A 25,696-nucleotide genomic window follows, 5' to 3' on the forward strand; every position below is an offset into this window, starting at 1 on the left:
TCTCTCACTTCTTCCTACCCTAATCCCCCTCATTGTGAAAGCAATTTATTTGATATAGATTAAGATATTTTGTCACACAAAACATTACCATAATAGTCATATTGTGAAAATAAATATAGCTTCCCCACCTCACAAAAAAGAGAAATCTCAAGAAAAGCAAGTAAATAAAAAGTGTTTCATTCTGTATTCAGGCATCAACCTTTATTTGGGTATAAATAGTATTCTATATCATAAGTCCTTCAGAGTTCTCTAGGGTCACAGCATTGCTGAGAGAAGGTAAGTATTTCACCTGATCATCCTGCAATATTGCTGTTCCTTTATATATAGTACATTTCCCATTGCATCTGCTCATGTAAGTATTTCTAGGTTTTACTGAGAACAACTATCTAATTTGTCATTTCTTATAGCAGAATAGTATTCCATCATAATTACATACCATGATTTGTAAAACCATTCCCAAACTTATGGTCATCCCCTTAATTTCCAGTTTCTTGATTCCAGAAAAGAACTGCTATAAACATACTTATGCATATAGGTTCTTTTCTTTCCTATTTTTTAATCTCTTCTGGAATATAGACTTGGTAGTGGCTTTGCTAGGTCAAAAGGTAGGCATGGTTTTATAGTCTTTTGGGAATCCAAATTGCTCTACAGAACTGTTGAATCCTTTCACAACTTCTCCAACAGTACATTAATATGTCATTTTTTCTACATTTCTCCAGCATTTGTCATTTTCTATTTATGTACTATTAGTCAATCCAATATGTATAAGACAGTACCTCAGAATTGTTTTAATTTGCATTTCTTCAATCACTAGAGAGTTAGGAAAAAATTTAATATGGCCATGGATAGCACTGATAATCTCATCTGAAATCTATTCATATTTTTTCATTTATCAAATGGGGAATAGCTCTTATTTATTTTTATGAATATGACTCAGTTCTCTATTTTGACAAGTAATGTCTTTAACAAAGAAATTTCCAAATTTATTCTGTTCTTTCTCTCCTTTCACCCTGACCCTCCTCAAGTCTTTTGCATCTGACTATACCCTCCAAAACCTCCCTTCCCTTCTATCACCTCGCCACATTTTCTCTCAGTCTTTTTCATCCTACTTTCCTCTAAGATGAGATAGATGCCTTTACCCAATTGAGTGTGTATGTTTTTCCCTCTCTGAACCAATTCTGATGAGAGCAAGACTCCCTCACTCCCCCTCAACTCCAATGTCTCCCCTACCTACCCTTCAAAAGCTTTTTCTTACTTCTTTTATATGAAACTTAAACCATTCTACTCTTTTATCTGTTTCTCTCAGTACTTTCCTTTGTCACAGCTTCACTCAGTCTTTTAAATATTTCATCCCTTCATATTCACTCCTACTTGTACTTTATAATTATTCATTGTAACTGATCTAATAAATGAGAGTTCATATGAGTTATCAGTATCATCTTCCCATACGGAAAAATATCATTAAGATTCCTATAATTTACCTTTCCTATATAATTTTTTATGCTTCACTCGAGTCTCATATTTGAAGATCTATTCAGTTCTGATTTTTTCATCAGGAAAGTTTGAAAGCTGAATGTTCTTCTTTCCCCTAAATGAGTATATTCAATTTAACTGGCTATGGAATTCTTGGTTTTTAGCCTTTTAGAATATCATATGCCAAGCCCTATGATACTTTGTTATAGAAACTGTTTAATCTTGTGTTATCCTGACTGTGGTTCCATGATAATTGAATTGTTTCTTTGTACCTGCTTGTAATATTTTCCTTTCACCTGGCAGCTCTGAATTAAACTATAATATTCCTCTTTCAGGAAGAGATCAAAGGATTCTTTCAATTTCTGCTTTTCCCTCTGCTTTTAGAATATTAGGACAAGGGGTGGCTAGGTGGCATAGTGGATAAAGCACTGGCCCTGCAATCAGGAGTACCTGGGTTCAAATCCAGTCTCAGATGCTTAATAATTACCTAGTTGTGTGGCCTTGGGCAAGCCACTTAACCCCATTTGCCTTGCAAAAAAAATCTTAAAAAAGAATATTAGGACAATTTTCCTTGATAAATTTTTGGCTCCTTTTCTTTTATATGGCTTTCAGTTTGTCCAATAACTTTAAAATTATCTCTTCTGGATCTATTTTCCAGGTCAATTGCATTACCAAAGAGATTCTGTCAGGGTCTTATGTTCTAAAGAGAGGGTTGTACCTCTGACCTGACCTCTGGTCTGTGAGTGACTACAAACACTCCTTTATGCCCTAGAACTGTGGGGAGGTCCTTGCACTGTTGAAGCAATAAGATCTGCTATGGTACTACTCCTTTTTCTGGACTTCAAAACCAAGATTGTAATATATATCTGAGAATAGTCAAAGCAACAGATTCCTATCTCAGTGATAGTAGTAATCTCCTTCTGACTCCCATACCATCTGGAGACTGAAAATTCTGGAAGCAACTTCTACCACTGATTCAATGGCTCTTAAGTCTACTCTTGGTCTGCTGGGTTCTGATCTGTGCTACTGAAGCCTGTGCTCAGCTGACCTCTTCTCTCATCCCAGTGCAGCAGACAAGGATCTTTCAAGTTGTCTTGGCCTGGAAAATTTTTTGCTTCAGTCTTTTTTGTGAGATCTTCCACTCTAGAATTTGCTTAAAGTCATTATTTAAAGGGATTTGAAGTGGATTGGGGAAGAGCTCAGTGAGTTCTCTTTACTCTGGCACCTTGGCTCTCCTTTTAGAGAGATTTATTAGCTTTTCCAAGGTCACACAGGTAGTAAGTAGCAAAGTTGAAATTTGTAATTATGTTTTCAGGTTTTTAATGTGTTTGCTCCTCCTTTCAATCCATTTCCCAAAGTGAATAACAGGCAAGAAAGTGAAATAGGCTACTTGAAATTTGATTTTGAAATCATGGTATTTTATCCTTTCATTTATAAAAAAAAATGGATTTAAGAGATTGCTATATGGCTAATTAATCATGGTGATAACAGACATTATTGCTTCACCCTAATTTTATTGGCAAGATTTCTAGCTCATAGACAATGATTGATGATGAGAAAGATCCATTAATTCCTATGTTTTCCGGTGTCTTTTATTCTAGAAATGAGTGGAGTATTTTTTCTACATCTATTGAGATAAAGATGTTTTGTTGTTGTTGTTGATGATGATATGATCTATTATTCTAAGAGTTCCTCTAATAGTGAACCAATCTTACATTCCTGGCATAAATCCCACCTTTTCACAGCATATCATCTGTGATATATTATCATCTTTCTGCAGCATTTTAACTTAAAATGTTTACATTTATATTCATTAATGAAATTGGTCTATAGTTTCTTTCTCTATTCTTACTCTTCCTTATTTTGGTATTGGCTCCATATAAGTGTTGTAATAAGAATTTGGTTGAACTTATTTGCCTTTTATTCTCCAATTACTTTATGTGTTATTAGAAATATATTTCTTTAAATGTTTGGAGGAATTCACTTGTCAATATTAATCAATTCAAATATATATGAAACAATCAAAGATTTCATTTCTTTTGCCAAAATAATATTCATCACATTTAAAAAGCATGTTTATTTAGTAATCCCTAAATGATGAACACTTTGTTTATAGTCTTTCAATAAATGCCAAATATAGTGAAGATATACATAAATTCTATTAACATTTTTAATTTTTTGTCATATATATCAAGATGACATCCAAGTTCATAAAATATTTATTTTTAATAATTTGATTAATATGTATTTAATAAGTCATTTAGTATAGGTAGAAGTGACATTTTATCATATTAGCTCAGCCTACACATGAACAAAAGACATTTATACAGTTAATTGAATCTGATTTTATTTATGCAAAAAGAGATTTGTAATTGTTTTTGTATAGTTTCTGAATTTGTCTTGACAGGTAGACTCCCAAATATTTTATATTACCTACAGTCTACTTGTACTTTAAATAGAATTTCTTTTTCTATCTCTTGCTGCTGGTCTTTGTGGATAATATAAGGAAATTTGACAATTTATATAGATTTATTTTATATCCTGCAATTTTGCTAAAGTTGCTATTTATTTCAAGTAGTTTTTAGTTGATTTTCAAGAATTCTCTAAGTATACCCTCATATCATTTGCAAAATGTGACCGTTGTGTTCCTCATTCCTATTTGCATTCCTTCAACTATTTTTTCTTGTCTTATTGCTAAATCTAACAGTTCTAATATAATATCAAATAATAGTGGTGATCATGTGCATCCTTGTTTCAGTCCTCATCATATTGGGAATGCTTCTAATTTATACCCATTTTACAAAATGCTGGATGATGGTTTTAGGTTAGATAGATACTGCTTATCATTTTAAGGAAAATTCCTTTTATTTCTATTATATTGAGAATTTTAATAGGAGTTAGGTCCGTATTGTGTCAAAAGATTTTTAAGCAAGTATTAAGATAATCATATGATTTCTGCTAGTTTTCTTATTGTTGTGGTTAATTGTGTTATTATTTACTAGGGGCTTCTTCTCCATGTTTGAATCGCTCAGATTTGTCGTGTCTGCATTGTTAGGATTCTAGGGCTTCCAGCTTGCCTTGTATGCTGGCCCTGAAGACCTCTCAGATGACTTGCTGTGTCACTGACCTGCTGAACCAGGACCTGGGGCCTCAACTGCTGATTTGTACTGCAACTGAGAGTCTCCCACTGGCTTCTCCCACAACCACCTATGCTGGACCGTGCTCTCCTGTCATCTGAGTGAGAAAGTTCCTCCAAGATATATCAAAGTAGACAATAGGTTCACACTGTCTTTTTGTGGCATCTTTTTCTTCAGAATCCATTTAGAAATTTTATTAAGATTGTTTCCAATGGAATTTTAGAAGAACTTAGGGAAGTTCCTATCTTCTTTCTGTTATCTTGTCTTTGTTCTCCAAAGTAAAATCTTTAAAAGTTATTTGAAATGTATTTAATTTATATTCCTTTTATAATCAGTGGCTCAGAAATGTTTGGTTTATCTTCTAATAGCTTCTATTTATTTTTTTTAAAAAAGAAAAACACATTCTTAATAAAATATGACATGTTGAGATATGGTTTTTATTTTATAATAGTTTATCAGTTCTTTACGCATTGTGACTATCATAATATATATGCATATATAAATCAATTTGCAGAATTTTCTGAATTAATTATTTAACTCATTCATTTGGTTTAGGAAAAACTTTTCAATTTTATGTAATTGAAATGAACATTATTTCTTCTTTTGTTCATCCTTTGTAGTGCTATCCATTTTTGCGCAAATTGTCTTCTTTCTTTCTCCTCTAATTCATGTAACTTCCTTGGAATTTCTTCTTTTACTCAGACTTACTCTGTCATCACCATCATCAACATCATCATCCTTTCTTATTCTTTATTATCAACATCAAAATATATTTATTTTGGATGTGATGATGCTCTCTTTTCCACTAACAGGTGATTCAGTCCCAAATTTTCTATTAATATCTTGCAGATTTTATCAATTTTCAAAATCACATTAAAAAACAATAATTATTATTTGTATTTCTTTCCTTAGTTTTGTTTTCTATATCAGTTTCTATGAAAGATATTTTGTTTAATTATGATACAAGTGGTTCTTCCTGCAGTGGTATGTTAACCTGATGATGCATATGATAGCATTTGACTGAAATCCATCCACAATTCTACTCTAGTTTGTGATTAATTTAGATGCATGACATTGTATATTGTAACAGCAGAAAAATAAGTAAATGTTGAATATTTGTCTTCACATGAACCTAGCAAGCTTTGCTTTACTCATTTATACAATTTTGAAAATAATACTTCTGCCATCGAATTCACAGTCTAACTATGGGAATGCAATGTTGTAGCATATAAAAAATGTTTTCCTACCTTAAGGTGATACAAAAGTTTATAGTTTTTAATTAACTTTTATTGATTTAACTAATTTAATTAATTAATTTTAATTAATTCAATCTATTATGTTTTGATTCATAAACATTATTTTGGGCATAAAACGTACTCAACAACTTGATCTAACTTTTTGCTTTTCCCCTTGGTCTCACACAGGGTGAGCAAGTTCATCACTTTGGAGTAGAGATTGGTGATTGTTGCTGAAAAGTGCACTGGATCCTGATTTGTATTTAGAATTCCATTAGATTTATTGACAACCCCAGATAGTGATTATAGTGGAAGAGTGTAGTTTAGGACAAGCAGACTAAAATGATGTCTGAAAGATAAATGACAGTAGGAAATAGGAGTCTGACATTTTTGATATTGCATTTCTTTCCTGAACAGAATATGCCTTAAAAGAGACTGAGTACTTTCAGTATTGACATCACCATTAGGAAACAGTTATAATATTGGTTCTGAATTTCTTAATTGTTGCTAAAAATAAGTCTTTGTACGTCTCCTAAATATCCTTGAATTGCCACCACAACAAATTATGTTCTCACTCCAATTTCCTTCAACTCATGCCCCAACCACTTCCAGTGGTAAAATCTTTGGAATTCTAAGCAGTAAGAGCCATGGAGTAATTGAGTGATGGAGAGTGGGAAGAAGAAAGAAATAAAACAAAGTGTGTGTGAAAATTGTAGGTGTCTTTGGTTTCTAGACTTTGGGAAATTAAAAAATCAAAAAATCTGAACCCTAAGATAGACTCCTTTCCATGTTTTTTTTTTAGGTATTTGCAAGGCAAATGGGGTGAAGTGTCTAGCCCAAGGCCACAAAGCTAGGTAATTATTGAGTGTCTGAGGCCTGATTTGAAATCAGGTACTCCGGACTCCAAGGCCAGTGCTCTATCCACTGTGCCACCTAGCTGCCACTCTCCATGTTTTTTATAAAAGATCATAGTATGGGTACACAGTGGAAATAAGTTGGCATGTGTTATATATGAAGGAATGTTAATGAAGTTCCTACCATAATTTATCACCATTTCATATTGTCTATAAAGACTTTCAGGATTTTCCCACACATTGACTTAAAAACCTTTATTAGAACAATCACCAAAAGGAACAAAAACAATTTACTTCAGCTCTATTAAATATGGCAAAACTCTAGCATGTACTTGTGGAATATCTGAAGTAGAAGAACATATAAGAGTATTTAGTCTCATGATCTCATTTTTCAAGCGAAGAAACAGAGGTTCAGAGATGTTAATCAACTTTCCACATGTCACTAAGGCAGCAAGAAGTAGAAAAGATTTGAATCCAAGTCTCCTGATTCTAAATCCATAGCTCTGTTGTTTGTTGTTGTTGTCGTCCACCACCACCCCCCCCAGCATTGTCTGGTTCATAAATTGACTTTTCCATTCTTGTAATTAAATTCTCAAATATTGGGAGATAGGCAGGATTAAACATTTGTTTGTAAATTGCTTTCTATTCTTTGGAAAAGCTTTAGAACGGATTAAAGTAAAGTATCATTACTTTTTTCTGTTTATTTTTATTCAAATTGTAAATGTAGTCAAGGAATTATGGGTATGCTTGAAAATTATAGAGTGTTAAAGTATATCTGCTTATTTTCTATTTTTATTTTCTTTCACAAAATAATTATCTATTGCATAAAAATAGAGAAGATAGTTATTCAAGTCTAATCAAACCTATATTTTTCCAGAGAAGAAAACATATCTTGAAATTAGTAAATAATGTCACAAATCATGAAGCAAATCTAGAGCACTCCAATCTTTCCTACCATTCCCCTCCCACCTGCAATTTTGGGATTCACAGAATTTCTGGACATATATTTTGTCATCTACTTCTTGCTTATCAAGTACTGCTCTGGAATGAGACAATGTATTACCTTTTATAGAGAGAATTGGTTTTCTTCCTAATATTCAAGATTGTATAAATGCATAGGTGTCAGATTTCTGAGAAGGAAGATTGTCTGTGAAAACATTTATCCTATAAAGGCAATAGAGATCACTATGGTTTTGATGATTTGTCCATAAGTTTTTGAAATCAACTTTCGTATTTAGAATTAATTTTAAAAGCAGAATTTAATGAAGGATATTTTAACTGTAAATAACATAAGCTTTACTTTAATTTCAATTGAAGGATCTCAGAAGATTCTGGGGGTGGAGGTAGTGAGGTCTATAGTTTTTTTTAGAATTTTTAACGACTTAATTAGTGTCATAGGTTAATTTTTTGGCTGTTGTTAATTCATTTCAATCATGTCATACTCTGCTTGAGCTCTTTTGAATTTTTTCTTTACAAAGATAATGGGCTGGTTTGCAATTTCCTTCTCCAGATACTTGAATTTGAGGATTCCAAGGGGTCTTTCTGGTCATGTAGTCAAACCCAAATAAAGAATAGGAGGAAATAAAGATAGTATGCCTACTATGTACCAAACATTATGTTATTCATTTTGCTTAACAAATGCTTTCTCACTTGATCCTCAGAATAATTACAAAACAGATGCTCTTATCATCTTCATTTTTTAACAGTAATAAAATTCAAGAAGAGAATGACCATCTTTTCAGGCTGACCAGACTATGTTTGTAACATTTCCTTAAGTGGCTAGGTTGCACAGTGGATAGAGCACGGGCCCAGGAGTCAGGAGTACCTCAGTTCAAATCTGCCCTCAGACACTTAATAATGACCAAGCTGTGTGGCCTTGGGCAAGCCACTTAACCCCATTGCCTTGAAAAAAGTTAACAAAAAAGTTATTGTTGGTGGTGGTAGTAGTGAGGTGATTGTTTTCATTGTTGCTGTTTTGTGTATTTTTTATATAAACCTAATTTGATTTCTTTGCAACTATTCTGTAAGGTTTAAAAAAAATGTCTAAATTTATGGTCCATGTGATAAATCTGCATATACTAGAAGGCACCTAACTATAATCTTCTGTAACACATTACTTCTTGTCATTTCATAACTCAGCTTTGACAGCTCACCTTAGGATAAACTTATTTAATTGGCTCTCTTAAAAATGAGAAATATGTCAGATGACTTACATTATCACTAGAGTACATATTTTATTCACATTCATATACATAATGTCCATTTGGTTCTTTGAAGGTGACATAGTCCAATATTATTACCCAATAAAAATATTTGGATAAGGGGAGGAAAAAAGATAGCTTAGTCCTAGAGATACAAATATTCCAGTTAGAATTAAATTTTTATTAATATTTCTTAAAAATCCATGATTTCAAGAATGTGTATACACTGCATTAAAGAAAATTCTTAACCTTACACCTTATTCTTATTCATCACAAATTGATTTTGGAAAAAAATCATCTGGAGATCAGGCACTCTGCAGATGATCATTAAATAACAAGACTCCATTTTATAGATCATACAAGAACAGTTATAAATGTATTTAATCTGCTCTTCAAATTTCATGCATGGGGCTTGTGATTTGGCCTGTGATTGAATACTTTTGAATGTGTCAGTAACTACATAGTATCTATTTTCTTCTACCAAACTCTTTGCCAACTCTGGGTGAAAGAGGAAGTCTTTGGAAAAGTAGAATCCATAATGTTTTCTTCAAATTGAATAATAAATCAGCAAGCACTTTAAAATACTATATGAAAAAGGTTACAAAGGCACAAAGAAACTGCTTTCTTTAAGAATTTTATATTTTTGATGTGTGGAGGAATTGATAAAATGGTGGAGGTAATGTGTATTATAATGAAAATATTGTAAGCTAATATTGTTACTTTAATGTGTTGATAAATATGTCATTTACTTCTCTGGGACTGATTTTCCAAATTAGCAAAATGTGAGAGTTTGAAGTAACCCTTAAACTTTCCAGCTCCAAATACGACATCCTGTCAACCTGCAAATATAAGATATATGGTGATTTTAAAAAGAAATTTAGTACTTGTGGTATTGAATAAATTCACAGAAAAGAGGTAATTCTTGAACTATCCTTTGAAGAAAGGAGAGGATAATTATACACAGGGGTAAAGAAAAATTATTTTTAATACATGGAGGATAACTTTTGAAAATACACAAAAAAGGAATGTATAATATTTTTAGGGATGCCTAGTAACTGATAAAATGAAATACTATATAAAAAACTTTGCAAAATGTAAAATTAAATAAATTAAATAAACATGTATAGATATGTATGTGTATATATGTGGATATGTGTATGCTTCCTATTAGTATTTACTAAAAATTAGTATTCACTGAAAATCTATGTGACCTTGGATAATAAGTCCCTTTTATTCTCTGGACCTCACATAACCTTGAATTAACCCTTAAATCTTCCAGGTTTCTATCTACAATCTCTTCTTGTTTCATTCCCTATTCTTTTGATTTCTGATCACTTCTAACTTTATCCCTAGTACCATGAGATATCAATTCTTCTAAATACATCTAACATATTGCCTTCTTTCTCTTCATATTTAAATATTATTTTAATCAGATATTTTAATTTTTAAAAAAAATTAAATTAGTATTTAAATTTAATTTACATAATGACCAGGTTATTTCCTATCAAATGTGTGGAGAAATCAGTTTGTGAATGTGTGAGTGTGTATAACTGTGCATTTCATGTTAATATTTACATATTCATATATATATATATATATATAACATTGTATAATGTTTTTTATATGTGCAAATTTGCAAATAATAAAGCAAAATTAATGGTATAGAGATAGATATTTATTGATACAGATCTATCTATCCATCTATCTATCTTTCTATCTATTTCTCCCATTAATTTTCTATTTTATTTAGCTAGAATGTAGAATATATAAAAAGCTATAATATAAAATAAAGACTGAAAAGAAGGTTGTAAACAGATTATGAACTTTCTCAGATACCAGAATGGATGTATGTGTTTCTCACCAGCAGCAATAGGGAGCTATTATTTTTAAATAGAGTAGTGACATTGACATCCTACACATCTGTGTAGGATGAATTAGACAGGCAGACTGAAGTCAGGAACACTAATGAGAAGACTATCATAATAGTTCAGAAGAGATCTTTCCCTATGAATTTTGAAACTTTACAGGATATATATTAGTTTTCCCCCTGTTAATTAGAGTTTAGTGAGATAATGGATCAAATAGGTAGTATGCCTGAAGATCATCTGGTTCCATTAGTAAAAATAAGATTTAAAATGTTATTTTATAATTTAAGAAAAGAAAATATATTCTTGAGAGGTATATTTGGAAGAGTTGATGGCTGACTGTATTATGGATTATATTTGAAATGCTATAAAATCAAGGGCATTCACAATGATGTAAGCAAAGAAGTAATGAATTTGAACAAAATGGCTAAGTAGGCTATTTTTTCAAAGAAAAGAGAAAAAAATTAAGATAAAAAAAGCATAGTGGAGGCATTGAAGATGTAGATAGCAATGTGAAAGACAGCAGTGTGAAGAATTATATATCAGTCCCAGATTTGTAATCTAACAGGTTAGATTGGCATTGTGTAAAATATGAAAAAGAATGATTGTTAATAGAATTTGTATTTTTAGAAAATTATGGCCTTCAACATATATGATGATAAATAAAATAAATAAAAAGGAAAAAAGTATATTGTCACCATGTTTTTGGTTTACACAAAAGCAAACAACCAGAATTTGGGGACATGGTATTACTCTATACATACAATCATTATGATCCATCTCTAGTTGTTTTGCTTCTCTGTGATAAAAGATGGCAGAAATTAAAACAAGATTCTACATTTAGAAGTAAATGTTGAGTAAGTCTGAATAATCAAATATTGAAATTGAGAGTTTTCTAAATGAATTATCACTAAAAAGTCTTTGCATATATCAGGAAAGATAGGATTAAGACTATCGTTGACTTTCTTATAACATTTCTCCTCTTTTTTGGACTATCTACTTGTACTTGTTTCATTTTTCTCTTCGGCTGTTCTATTTGAATGGGTATAATATTTTTCTCAAAGTTGACTAATTCAGATTCTAGGAGAAATAATAATATGGTATTTTCAGCAAAATGGATTATATGAAGAGATAGAAATATGGGTTGAAAGTGGATAGATAGATAAAAAAGACTATATAAATATTCAGTTCTTTAGGTGCTTAAATTTTTACAAATTGTTTTGGCCTACCATAAAACCATGAATTGGAAATTGCCAATTTACTCACTCCCATTTTTTAGAATTCAAAACAGATATGGAATGGTGAAAGATTTGCTTCTTTTTATTCCAGTGGTGAAGAATTAGTGATCATATTGCTATTCAAACTCAGGTCTCTCTTGACTGTCCATCCTGTGCTTTATACACTGTTCCATATTGCCTCTAATCATAATTGACCCTTGATAGAAAGGAGCATTAAAATAAGAATGAAATTCAATTGAACTAAAAAGAATTGAATACCTTCTATTTTCAGGATCTATTTCCCATTTTCAAAGGCTGTATACAAAGTCTCTATCTTCAATAAATTGAAAGTATTACAAATTACAAAAATATTACAAGGAAAATGCTAATTTTCACTTTCACTATTGAAGCATATCTTTATAAATTTCTTTTCATATTAATAAATAATGTATAATATGTCTTTCTGCATTTCTTACCACTTCAGTTTTTGAACACTAAATATTATTTTACCTTTCAAGGGGGAAATGTAATTTTCTAAGTTTATATAAATGTACTTAATTGTCACAACTTACAGTAGCTGAAATAATTAGATGAATTTTTAACAAGAATATATCTATCCAACTTGCAAAATTCCAAAACAAACTATATTTGTTACGTTTTTTTTTTTAAAGATGGTGTTTCTCTAACTCAAGTAGACAAGGAAATACAACATGTACTGAATGACCCAATCCCACTTCTGATTGGCACAGGAGCTTTAACTTTTTCTCTTTATGTATGGTTTAGTGTACTCCTCCCTTGGGAGCCTAGTGGCTCTTGCACCAATATTATTGGTGGATTTAAGGTGACACCTCATTGGTTTAACCCGGAATAACAAAAAAGAAAATGTTGAGTTCAAGAGAGTCACCTGTCTCAATTATGGCCATAACAAGAATTGGGCATGTGTGCCACCATATCCATCTAGATATATTTGTGAGTAGAATAAAATGTTTTTGCTTCATCATCCCTAGTCAGATATTGTGGATGGTATTTTTAAATATTCTTAGTATGTATCTGTCACATCCAAACTTTTGTAAAATTTATTTCTCCTAATTCATATCTATCATCATTATTCTTTCTTTATTATACTATGCTGTCTTTAAAGACAATAGAGTTTTTGGCTCATAAAATAAAAAAATAACCCTTTCTTGTCACTTTACTAAAATGTGAGCCTTTTTTAAATTAAAAATTGCTCCTTGTGAAAGGAAATAACCTCAAGCTTTAATTATTATCATAATATATGACCTTATTTTTTAACTGAGATAAGTAAACCATGAGAAATATTGAATAATTGTATAACCCAGTAGTAAATAGTTGACTTTAAGGAGATTTTAAATCATTATATCAAACAATATTTAGAATATTTCAAGTCATTTCGTTTTCATATAAGCAATCTTTTGTTAAATTCTCATGCAGATTACAAAAATTTCAAACTGTGAAACAAGTTTGTTATATAAAAAATCAATATGTCACTTATTGACCATTTCTAAATTTGATACATGAAATTTAAGTCTTAAAAGCAATATAAAATTGAAAAATAATGTTTTCACAAAAGCACAATTCCAAACTTAGCAAACACTGCAATAGGCAAACTTATAAATTTGGCACTAGAAACTGATGGGATTGGTTGAATTCCCTCTGCCAATATGAACATAATAACCTTCTAAGGGTACTTTCTCCATCAAAATAGGTTTTGGCAAGAAAACAGCTCTATTCCTTTGAATAATCTAAATTTCATAGGGTCTAACTGAAATTACTTAATCAAAGAATAAGGAAGATCTAGTGTTAAGAATGCTGAACAGCTCCTGAACTCTCATCTAACATGCATTCCCACCATGATTTTCTGCAAGTCACATTTGCTAAGTTTACAGAGAAAAAAAGAGCACAGTATTTTTGTGGAATCTGCTCTACCCAAGTTTTGAAATCTTCTGCTATTTTTAGCTTCCAGGGGAAACAAAATACAACAGCAGTCAAATAAATAGGTTTGAGAAGCATAGTATATGATTTAATGGTTATTTTGTCCATCTGGTGTAGGCATGAACCTACTTTCTCTGATCCAGTTTATTTATCTGTGAAATGAGAATGCATATTCTGCATTGACTTCTTGAAAGAGTTCTATGGGGATCAATTCATCATTGCACATATCTGTTCATATTTTTATATCACTTTGTAGACTTAATATTAGTTATAAAATATTTATTAACTAGTTTGGAATAAAAAAATCATCATTGAGGGAAAATATGTAAATTAATTGATTTTAATGTCTGACCTTGTGAAAACACAGCATCTTTTCTTTAGATGATATGTTCTATTGTTTAAATCCTTAGTAAGAAAAGGCATATGTTTAAGAGTTAATCACCAGCTTCCTCCAGTATAGATGATCATGTTTTTTTTCTATTTCCTCCAACCCAAAAGCTTCAAGGTTAGTTTGCTTTCCACAACAATCTAGCTTGTCTTTGATTCCAGGGAATATTATATAAGCATTTTATTGTGAAGAGTTTAAAAATATCTTGAAGGATCCTCCACCTTCCTCAATTTTATAATCTCCTCATCTTTACCCCCCACTCCCCTTCCCTTACAAACACTCATGTATTTCTGAGGGGTAATGTTTGCAAAATCATGCTATTTTAATAGAAGGATTTTAACTCTAGAGATTTCTGATAATGTGAGACATTGTACCTTGTTTTCTTCTCTTTTTTTCCTAATACTCATTTATAAATTATATTTTTGGATTGTTTCTCTTTTGTTGGTCAATAACCAGCAATAAATTCATAGTCATAACCAGTGAATATTCTGCTACAAAACATTTAATAACTATCTAAGCAACTTGACTCTTATATTAACTATTTATATCACCTCAAATCATTACCTTGCACTCATAGCCCAACTCTTCCACACATATATTTACATATGTATATATGTATGCATGTATATACATACATAAATATATATATATATATATATGTTCCTCAGTTTCAACAATACCCTTAACTTCCCTTTTCAAATCCCTTCAGTCTTCCAACCCATAATCCCCCCCCCCCAGCTTCAACATACCCCAATGGAAAATCTGCATTACCCTCTCAGTCACTGAAAAACAGATCCGAAGCCAGGAGAGATTATATTAATATTTTTTAAAAATATAAAGAAAAGAAAAAATAATAAAGAAAGAAAAAAGAAAGAGTAGAAGGAAAAGAAAACCTCCTGCCCTTTAAAAGCATTGGATTGACAGTGCGCCAAAATCTCCTTCTTAGTCAATTTTCCAGTGCAAGTTCACAGCAGGATGAGGATCTGTCTGGCAGGTACAGAGTTAAAGGCATCATCATAGCCATTAGAGGGAAAAGTTGAAGCAATGCAAGCACAGCGGAGTCCTCCAGCCCTCCCCTTTTGCCCACTCCCCACTTCTCAGACTGGTTCAGTGTTTAGGGAGAGCAGTGATCACGCAGTCCTGAGCAGCAGGCTGACATTGGACGAGCTGCCAGGTATCTGAAAGCGGTGAAGAAAGGGAACAGAGATCTACTTTTCACTGTTTCTACTCTGGATGTGGACTTAGAGCTTCACAGTGTCCAAGCCAACCCATTTTATCTTCCGTGCATGTCTTTCCCCAAAGACAATTCACCCGCTGAGTAGGAGCAGAATGCTTTCAGTGTCGCATCCAGGGAGACAACGCAGAGCATTTTTATAGATTTGCACGGATTTCTTCCAGGGCATTTTTGGTGCCGCTTATCCTGATGTGACTTTTCTTTTCGGCTTTGGAATAATGGGGATCTTTTTGGCTTATGTTGGATTCATTTTCTTCTCTGTTTTATATATACAACAAGGACTTTCTTCTCAAGGTAAGTAAATGTTGGTTGTGTGTGCGCGCGAGTGCTCCCTCCATAGAAAGTGAGATTGAAATTCACTAAATGATCCAAGGTAGCAGAGTTCCCAAAGAAGCATTCCTTGGGTTTTGGAAAGTGAGGATAGCATTTTGTTTGGAAGCTTTAAAATTTTAAGTTCAATTTCAAACTGGATTCTTAAAAAAAAATAAAAAACAGGATTGGTGTTACCCAGAAAGCATAAGAAAACTGGCATGATGTGCTATCTGTGTACATGCATTGAGTATCACTCATGCGTACAAAATCATTGCAAACATACACCACTAGCCCGGCAATGGGATCACTAAAACACTAGTTATTGGAGAAGGGTTAAGTCCGAAAGCATTTTCCTGTCTTTTAGGCTTATTTCGAGCATTATTCATAGTTCTTTATCTGTCCTATTTGTATGTCTCTGACAAAAGACAAATTCTTTTGAAGATCCAATAAAAGACTCTACTTGCAATACAAACAGTCCTTTCTCTGCGGGAGGGTGAGGGGAGGTGGGGTGGGGAGCGTGAAGGGTGGGGATACAGTGATCCAGTTGTTTGGAACTTTGAGGGCTGCAATGATCATTTCAGCACCGTGGACAGATCACAAGCCACTGCTGGGTGGATTACTGCATCGCCTCTGCAAATACAAGTACTACGCATAGACAGCCTCTTTGGCAGAGAGAAAAGTCTTTCATTCACTAATGAGAAGATTTTCATATTTTAAAATGTAAATACTCAGAAATTAGTAGAAGACATTTGGTTGCCAGGGAGAGAGATAGTAAATTAATTTAAAATAATCTGTAATGGTGCCATCATTTATAAAGTGAACCCAGGGTGGATAGATCATGCAAGCTTCTTCTATAACTATTCAATCTGTCCTGTACCTTACTTCTCGTCTCATATACACATAAATCATAAGAAATGACCTTTAAGATTGAAAAGACTTTTAGGTAGTAGCTATTTTAATAAATTCTCCCTTGGGTTTAGGAAACTATCTAATGCTTTCTATTTGCAACTAAGTTACTACTATCATTCATTGTTAAATGTGTACCTTGAGGCAAAAGGAAATATTCTTTGTGAGTTTCCTAAATGACAGGTGTTCAGATTACAAGAGATTACTGGCAAGTATAAAGCCAAGAAGGAGGCATAAAATCATCTTGGTGACTAGCTAAAAAAATTTTTTTAAAGTCCCAAGAAAATCACCACACTCTAAAACAACAACGATTCTGTTCTGAGCTGGGGTTTAATGCTTGAATATTGGAAAATAAAAGACTGGGGACAAAGATGAAGGTTACTTTGGAGAGGATGGGGTATCTACTGGGTTTGTCAGAACCAGTGCAACTTGGTTCAGCAAACAGAAGAGCAGATGCATGCAATGCAATATAAGGGAGGGAAAACAGCAAGCCCTATTTTGATTGCTGGATGGATTGATGAATTTGATTGACTGAAATGTACATATAGTTACAGAATAATAACCCCTGTTTAAAATATTAAAGTTGCGTTGTATGTACTTCAGTTAGTCAAAGGTGCTGAATGATTCACTGAAGGCTACACTTTCACCTCTAAAATGTAATAATGCATCAACTGGACTGATTTTCTAAATGAATCCCTCCTGAGTTTTGTAAAATGCTGCATTCCATTGAAAGGATCCTTGGATTTAGTTATAAGCAACTTGGCCAGCCCAAGGGAGTGATTGGTAAACTGGTTAGCTTTCCACTTATTTGGTCATAAAAACAAGAGAGTGACATAAGCATGTTACAGAAAATGTCAAAGAAGTCAGAAGATTACTGTGAGAGAAAGCAAGGGAAAGTAAAGCATGATAAAGGTCATTTTTAAGAAGGCAAGGGAGAAGAAATATGAAGGAAAGAAAGAAAATACATTTTAAAAATACAAATACAAATCTTTTGTCTTTTTTTCCCAGCAAAATTTACAGAGTTTCCTCGAAATGTTACAGCAACTGAGGGGCAGAATGTGGAAATGTCATGTGCTTTCCAGAGTGGTTCTGCCTCTGTTTATCTGGAGATCCAGTGGTGGTTTTTGCGGGCAGCTGAGGACCAGGAGACTGGAGCAGAGGTGACGGGCACTCAGGTATATTCCAACCCTGCCACAGGCTTTTCCTCTTCACCCCACCCCTCTATCTCCAGCAAGAAACCAGTCAAAGAAAAGCAAGGTCTGAAGCTCCAGGGATGTCTTGAAACAATTGTGTACTTGTTTCTTTCAGAGCTTGGTTGTAGCATAAGCCACAAGAGAAACATGCACCTTGTGGAATATCTGGTATTGCCAGACCACTATTTAATAGGACTCCTTCCTAAATCACATTTGGTTTAAGAGTATGTGTTCTAAAACAGTTAAATTTGCTAATTTAAAGGTTATAAATGTTCTTTCATCTATGCCATACCACCTCTTTGAGCCACTGAAAGAAAAATGACCCTCTCCTCCCCCTTTCTTCCCTCCTTTGTCAAAGATTTACTTAAACAAGATAAAGTAAATGAGAGAGACATAGAGAGAGACACAGAAACACAAAAAACACACACATATACAGAGAGAAAGGGGGAGATGGGAAGAGTAACATGCACTGTCTACAGGCTAGAATTACCCTAATATCAGTTTGGCAAAAGATCCAGAATTAACAACACAATATTCATGTGCAGACACCTACACTTCCTCTTCATCACAGACTTTTTCTTTTTTTTAACCCATGAGCTATAAACAGAATTTAAATGTATCAGTACTCAAATAAAACATTAAGAAGAGGATCTGTGTAAGATCCAGTTGTCTCCTGACTTCTCTAGTGCTATAAGCTTTAGAAATCTAGTGGGCCTCTTTTCCTGATACCTCTGTGAACCATCACTTCTCTAATGGAAGAAGCTTGTATTTTAAAAGTTGGCAATCCCGTAAGTGGGTTCACTTGATTTTTCTATAAGGAAAAAAACTAAAACAAAAGCAAAAATCTTGCACAATAAACGATTAAATAACTTTATTGGCAAAGCAAAAAACCTTTGTTTTCCAGAAGGGGAAAAATATTATTCTGCCTATAGGTGGCACACTTAGCATGCAAGTGAGCTTCTGACTTTTGTCAGCTTTTTCTTGGACATTCTAATTCACAAGGCTCATCACGTCTTTTTGAAGCAATGATATCTTTCTCCAACAGGTGGAGCTCGTACCAGAAAGAGACCTCGACAATGATGGAACAAAAATTAGTGTAAGTATATTCAAGAACGTTAGAAATGAAAGACAAACCTGCCCTGTACACATCATATTTCTTTAGCCTTGCTATTTACCAGCATCTAGCTAATTACATTCTGAGGTCTTACAAATATTTAATTACAAAGGTCTTCAAATTGTTCTTAAATTAAAACAAATTTTAAAATGAAAAAAGGGGGATAAATGGGAATTAGACAATGAAATAAGCAAAACAACAGCAACCACCACCACAGCAACCTGTAAGCAACTTTTTTTCCCTGAGCTTTCACTTAAAAATCTATTTTATCTCACTTTTACATAAAACAATTCAAATAATAATTGTGTAAATAATAAAACAATAGCTTTTTCATTTAAAGTTATAAAATACTTCCATGTCAAACCCATCCAAGAATAAAAGAAAATTAGGACCACAATTTTGCTTTTTGATATTCCTGATCGCAGTGTGCATAGCATCTTGATTTGGTCATTTTAAACTATGAATAAACATAAATAATTTCGTTTCTCAGTAGCTTAAAAACAGAGACAAAATTGTTAGAATAGTAGAAAATATCTCAGTGAGACTTTAATATATTGATAACATGAATTAGCCTTAAATGACATTGATAATATGATAGAATACTGAAAGAATTAATTCTAGTTATAGAATATCAATATGCATTTAACCCTTACTAGATGAACAGTAATGTTCTCTGAGTTGGGAAATAAAAAAATAGAAGTCCAACAGGGCTTTAGAAAGTATATATTATAAAGTAAGTAATATAAATTTTTTAAACTTTATGCATTTATGTTGAAAAAATAAGGATCTTTATTAGAGGTTTTTAAAACTGATAAATATTGACATTTTAAAGATATATGAGCCTTTCATCTTCTATCTTCTCTGAATATTGTTTAATATATTGATTTTTGAAAGCACAACAAATTTGATACCAAGAACATTGCTATGCAATAATTTGGAAATGATAATATTAATTAAATAAATGCTGATGATCCTGTTGTGAAATAAGTAAAAAGGCACTTTACCTAGACTTAACTTCAAGAATAAGAATTGAATATTTTCATTATATAGAATGGCACAATCATTAACACATGTGACAATATTTTTTGGTTAGGGTATCTAAAACATGAATCCTATATAGAAAACTTCTCTTTAAATGTCATTAAAAGTATGATATGGGGCAACTAGGCAGCACAGTGGATAGAACACTGGGGTCAGGAGGATCTCTGTTCAAATGAGTTCTCATAGACAGCTTACCCAGCTGAGTGACCTTGGGCAAGTCACTTAACCCCATTGCCTTACAAAAACAAAAAAAGTATAATATAATAATAAAATGTATAGTATCACATTCAAAAACATCTGTTTTACAAAAATAGCAAAATAAGCTCAATTCATTTCTTTAATTTAAAACAATGGCTCTTACACATTTTATTAAATACTATGTACAAATCACTATACCTAAATGCCAGTGGTTCTAAGGCACCTTACCCACGCATAAACACACCCAATCCTTGTCATCAAGTAACTTATATTTTCTGGTGAAATGAAAAACCTACCAAAATAAGGAATCCTTGAAAATTTGAAAAAAGGAGATCAAATAAGAACTATAAAGTCAGAAAAATATCTTAGTAAGATTTAACAACTAAACCAAGCCTTAGACAAAGCAAAGTTTTAAAAAAAATTAAAGAAGGAATATGCTCTATGCATATAAAAATATGCTTAGCTTATAATATTGGTCAAGGTTGATTATCTTTTTAACTATTAAAAGGAAATTGCAACCAGATTGTACAAAAGCACAGACTGAAAATTTAAAAAAAATAATTTTATACTAAAGATATTTGTGAGCAACTAGTTTTTTCATTATGGAAATTTTGTGGTAATCTCTGCAGTGAATAGGTTGGAGCAAGTGGAGAAAAAGCATAGAGATTGATAAAGAGAATATTTATCCATAAAATATCTACTTGAGAGGGCTTCAACTAGGCTATTGCTTATGTTAGTGGAAAGAAATGGTTGGATGTCAGAGATACCATTTAAGTAGAACTGAAAAGACTTGACAAGTGTTTGAATATAAGAATGGTGAGGGAGTTGAAAAGCTCAGTAAATTTTGTGATCAGAATAAACAATCTAAACTAAAAGAATAGTTTGCTCTATAAAAGATGATGATGCTAAACTAGAAGCTTCAGTTAATCATGCCAATTCCATCCCACACTACAGTACTATTAAATATCATAATTATTACTTACATTTGAATTAGAATTCAAGTTATCTGTGCAACAAGCTTGTTCAATAATCCTGACTTAGTTTCTATATCTAAAATGAGTGAACTCACAAAATATGTGCTTTTTCAATTCCACAATTCCACACATAGCTATTTATATTATCATTCTCTGTCAAATTGGCTATATAAAACCTCTGATACTCATCCTGCAGGGTTGTAAGGTTTTTACTACCTAGATATTACTACCCTATAACCACAAATAATAATTTATGAAAATAATGATTTTCATAGTTTAATAGAGATCTCTTGACAGCATCAAGAGACTAAGATCCAATTCTGCTGCCAACTGGGGGTATGATTTAAGAAAAGTCAATTAAACATTATAAACTTTAGTGTCCTTTACTGCAAAACAATTGTAAAAATATTGGTCACATAAGAAGCAAATGCAAAATATTTTAAACAATTTTAAAGACTTCAAAACTTTTCATTATTAGGCTTCATGAAGAATTTTTGTTATTGGGAATATGGTTATTGTTTCCATGTATGTGTACAGAGATTGAATTTACAAAGGTCTTGACTTGTAATTTCAAATTTTTGAAGACCTACCTGATGTTGAAACTTCATCCATAATTCAAATTTATACATTTTTATAACCTGAAGAACTAATATATATCAGAAGCATAATTTGAACTCAGATCCTCCTGAATACAAATCTTGGATTATATCCACCAACTATATTTACATATACATATGTATATTCATATCCATATATATATATATATATTCACAGACATATGCTCACATATCTATTTAAACTTAATGAGCTTTAGTTTCCTATAAATATGTACATACATATTATATCTCTAGATGTATAGATATCTGTAGATATAAATGTATGCATATAAATTTATTCATTCAAACATGCACACACACATAGATAAGTTGTACCTGAAATTTCATTGATATGAGTAGGAATTCCTTTTGAGAAAATACTCTCTACCAATGCAGATCGCTATTTTCTCTGTGCATTATAGTGGCATAAATTTACCTAGGGAAATGAGCAATTCAGTGACTTGCCCAGGGGTTACATAGTCAATTTGTGTCAAAAGTAAAACATGAAAATATGTGGCAGCCAATCATAAAGTCAATTAATTGACTATAATCAATTTTAATACACTGAAACACATTATGTGTATCATACTTGACTTAAGCTCAAAAAGACATTCCTTTCTTAATGGAAAAGACTAGACAAAAAAGTACACAATTTATATGTACGAGATACCTAAAAGCATAATATATCCTATCATGGAGTTAGAAACAGGAAGACCTGAGTTCTCATCCTCCTCCAAATATATATTAGCTCTGTGACTCTGGACATGTCATTTAGAAGTTCTGTCAATCTCAGATTCGTTTATGTAAAATACATAATAATAGTACCTGCTTCACAGAATTGTTGGGGCATCAAAGGAAATATGGAAAGTGCTTTGAAAAAATTATATACTATTTAAATGATAGCTATTTGATATAGTGTATATTCTAAGAACTTTGGTAGGGGTTGCACTTTGATTTCCTTTTTCTTTAACTATATCAGGGATAGTTTTTATATATATTTCCATGGCCTCTCACTCAGGTTTTTTTTTTCCTTTGGAACAGAAAAATATGTACTTTTGAGATTGCAGGGTATACTGGAACAATCTCTGAACTCAACAAAGACTGACACTTTGACCTCTTAATCTACTTCCCAGAACTAACCTTCATAGAGTTGCTCACACAATTAGATAATACTAATAAAAAGAGATATGATAATCTTGAAAATGCATACCATCTGGCTAACAACCTGGAAATGGGTAGCTTTAATTCAACATTCAACTTATACACATATATAGATTTAATTCAAAATTCAACTTATACACATCTAATAATGGAATATCATTTCTTGTTATTAAAGTGCATTGCAAAATTTAGACTTTTGATGAACATTTGTTGAATTGATTGAAGAGAATTAAAAAATCTACATTTTCATTATTTTTTAATTGATTTGAAAAAGAAAGTTTTCTGATACTCTGATGTCCTCAAGTCTATTTTCTTCTTTTACATTTGCCATATAAGCAAGTATAGTGTAGGCCAAAAGTTTAAACATAGTTTTACATAGCAATGTATTTTTTTTCCCTCTGAAAATTTTATAGACAGTAAAAGTACAAGGGAATGACATCTCCCACAAGCTTCAGATTTCCAAAGTAAGAAAAAAGGATGAAGGTTTATATGAGTGCCGGGTGACAGACGCCAACTATGGAGATCTTCAAGAATATAAAGCCCAAGCCTACCTTAAAGTCAATGCAAATAGCCACTCTCGGAGAATGCAGGCATTTGAAGCCTCTCCCATGTGGTTACAAGACATGAAACCCCGAAAGAATATCTCTGCAGCTGTTCCCAGTAGCATCCATAATTCTGCTAATCAGCGAATGCGCTCCACCTCCAGCCCTCAAGCTGCAGCCAAAATTCCCAAACAAAGTCCACAATCAGGTATGATAAAAAGCATTTTGAGCCTTTCATTTTACCAATGAAAAACTCTCAACTAGAGGATAAACCAGACATAATTATTCAGCTGAGAAAATTATGGACATATTGGTGTCCAATATTTTAGGGGAAATAGTTTAATGTGAATCAATAATGAGATACAAGCCCTATGCATCAGGTGGAGTCTTAGAGGGGATACAAATTAGTCACAGTAGTCAATGACATTGTTTCACTTTAAGGGTGAATAAAATGCACTCTTTTTTTTTCCTGTACTTCAATATGTTCTCAAAATAATAAATGATGGAGTTTGGGTGATACTGTAAATGCATGTTTATTTTTTATAAAAAGTTGCCCAATTTTAAAAAATCTATTCTTACTTAAAATACACATCAATTAAAAAATATATATTTATATATATAGTGTATCTAAACCATGTATGTTTTCAATACCATTTCCATCTAACCAATGCTCTTCCTCTGAGAGCTTTTTATTTGTTAAATAGACATTTCTCTGCATGTGTAGGAGTGGCTATATTAGTGGAAAGAAATGAATGTGTGTGTGTGAAGAGAAGAAAGCATTAAAAAGACAGGCAAAAAGGAAAGAAAAATTGCAATGAATGGATATTGAATATTGATTTGGAATTAAAGTTTTATATTTTCTTAAATCCATTGTGCAAGTTAAAGCTTCCCTGAATAGCATACTTTTGTTCTATCACTTCAGCAAATGAAAATTCATTGAAGTGTTAGCCTTATCATGATGATAGTATTAATTTCCCCCAGAGATGATCAGTACTTTATCACATCTCCTTCAATGTTAAAATATCCATAAGCCAACTTGGGAACTTCTTTAGAGAACACAAAATCATTGACTTGATTGTTCTTGATCTTAATATATATATATATATATATATATATATATATGTATATATTGATAGTCAAAATTATTTAATCATAATTCTGAACAACATTGATGTGGCATACTATACATTTTTAAAACATTGCAAAGTCCGTTGTACTTCTAACACTTAAAAATTAAAGATATTTTATGAAAATTTCTTTTGGAAAAATCTTAGGATTCATAGTTTCATCAATTGCTACTACTCTATTGATGGGATGATACTCAGCCTATTCTTCTGTTGACAGCTTTTGTGATTAGCTTTGCCTGAGAAAAAATAATCAATCAGTGACTAATTTTCTGATGAATGAAGCCCTTTGAACAATCTAGATGGATAAAAAAATAAATATGCTATCACCATGCCCATATTCAAAGACTTCACAATTTAGTAACACTTAGCAAGGCTTAAATTATACTGGCAAATCCTTCAGGAAGATTAAAAAAAACCCTTTATACCATGATGATCAATTAAAAACATGCTTTTTAATATTCCATTTTATTGCTTAATATATTATCTCCAAGACACAATTGCCTCACGTCTTTATTGCTGTATCATAAACCTTAAATAAAAATTAGTTTATCAGAACTGATCTATTCTTTTGGACATCTTCAGGTAAATGCAATTTTATATTATTGCTTTGATCAGGAAAAACATATTAATCAAAAAAAATAGCTGGAATGAACATCCCAGGTATTTTGTAACATCACTGAATATCAACATGGCCTAACTTTGTCTGTGCATCTTCTTTTATGCCACATGAATAAAGAATAAGAGTATAATTGTGAGAATATCTAGCTACTGTTTACCAACATTACATAACTCATATTTCTTGATATATTTTTCCCCTTTTGTCATCAAAGGAAATAGACTAAAGTCTAATCTTCATTTAAAGATATAGTATTTCTTGGGAGTAAATGACATGAAAATATGACAATTAGGCAGTACTAGATCATAAAAGTGATTTCAGGTTTTACATATATATATATATATATGCATATATATACA

The 25,696-nt window shown here is 32.0% G+C and overlaps 1 protein-coding gene across 1 annotated transcript in view; it reads left to right on the forward strand.

Annotated features, from left to right (window-relative positions):
- Window positions 1-15,775: 15,775 nt before the first annotated feature.
- VSTM2A (V-set and transmembrane domain containing 2A) overlaps window positions 15,776-25,696 on the forward strand; it is a 34,690-nt gene continuing 24,769 nt past the window's right edge. The window contains exons 1-4 of the mRNA XM_074196058.1: window positions 15,776-15,851; window positions 17,784-17,950; window positions 19,014-19,064; window positions 23,466-23,802. Of these exons, the coding sequence (XP_074052159.1) occupies window positions 15,776-15,851; window positions 17,784-17,950; window positions 19,014-19,064; window positions 23,466-23,802 (631 nt within the window). The remainder of the gene's footprint in view (window positions 15,852-17,783; window positions 17,951-19,013; window positions 19,065-23,465; window positions 23,803-25,696) is intronic.

The sequence above is a fragment of the Macrotis lagotis genome, chromosome 8 (genome assembly GCF_037893015.1).
Source record: "Macrotis lagotis isolate mMagLag1 chromosome 8, bilby.v1.9.chrom.fasta, whole genome shotgun sequence".
Taxonomy (NCBI): Eukaryota; Metazoa; Chordata; class Mammalia; order Peramelemorphia; family Peramelidae; genus Macrotis; species Macrotis lagotis.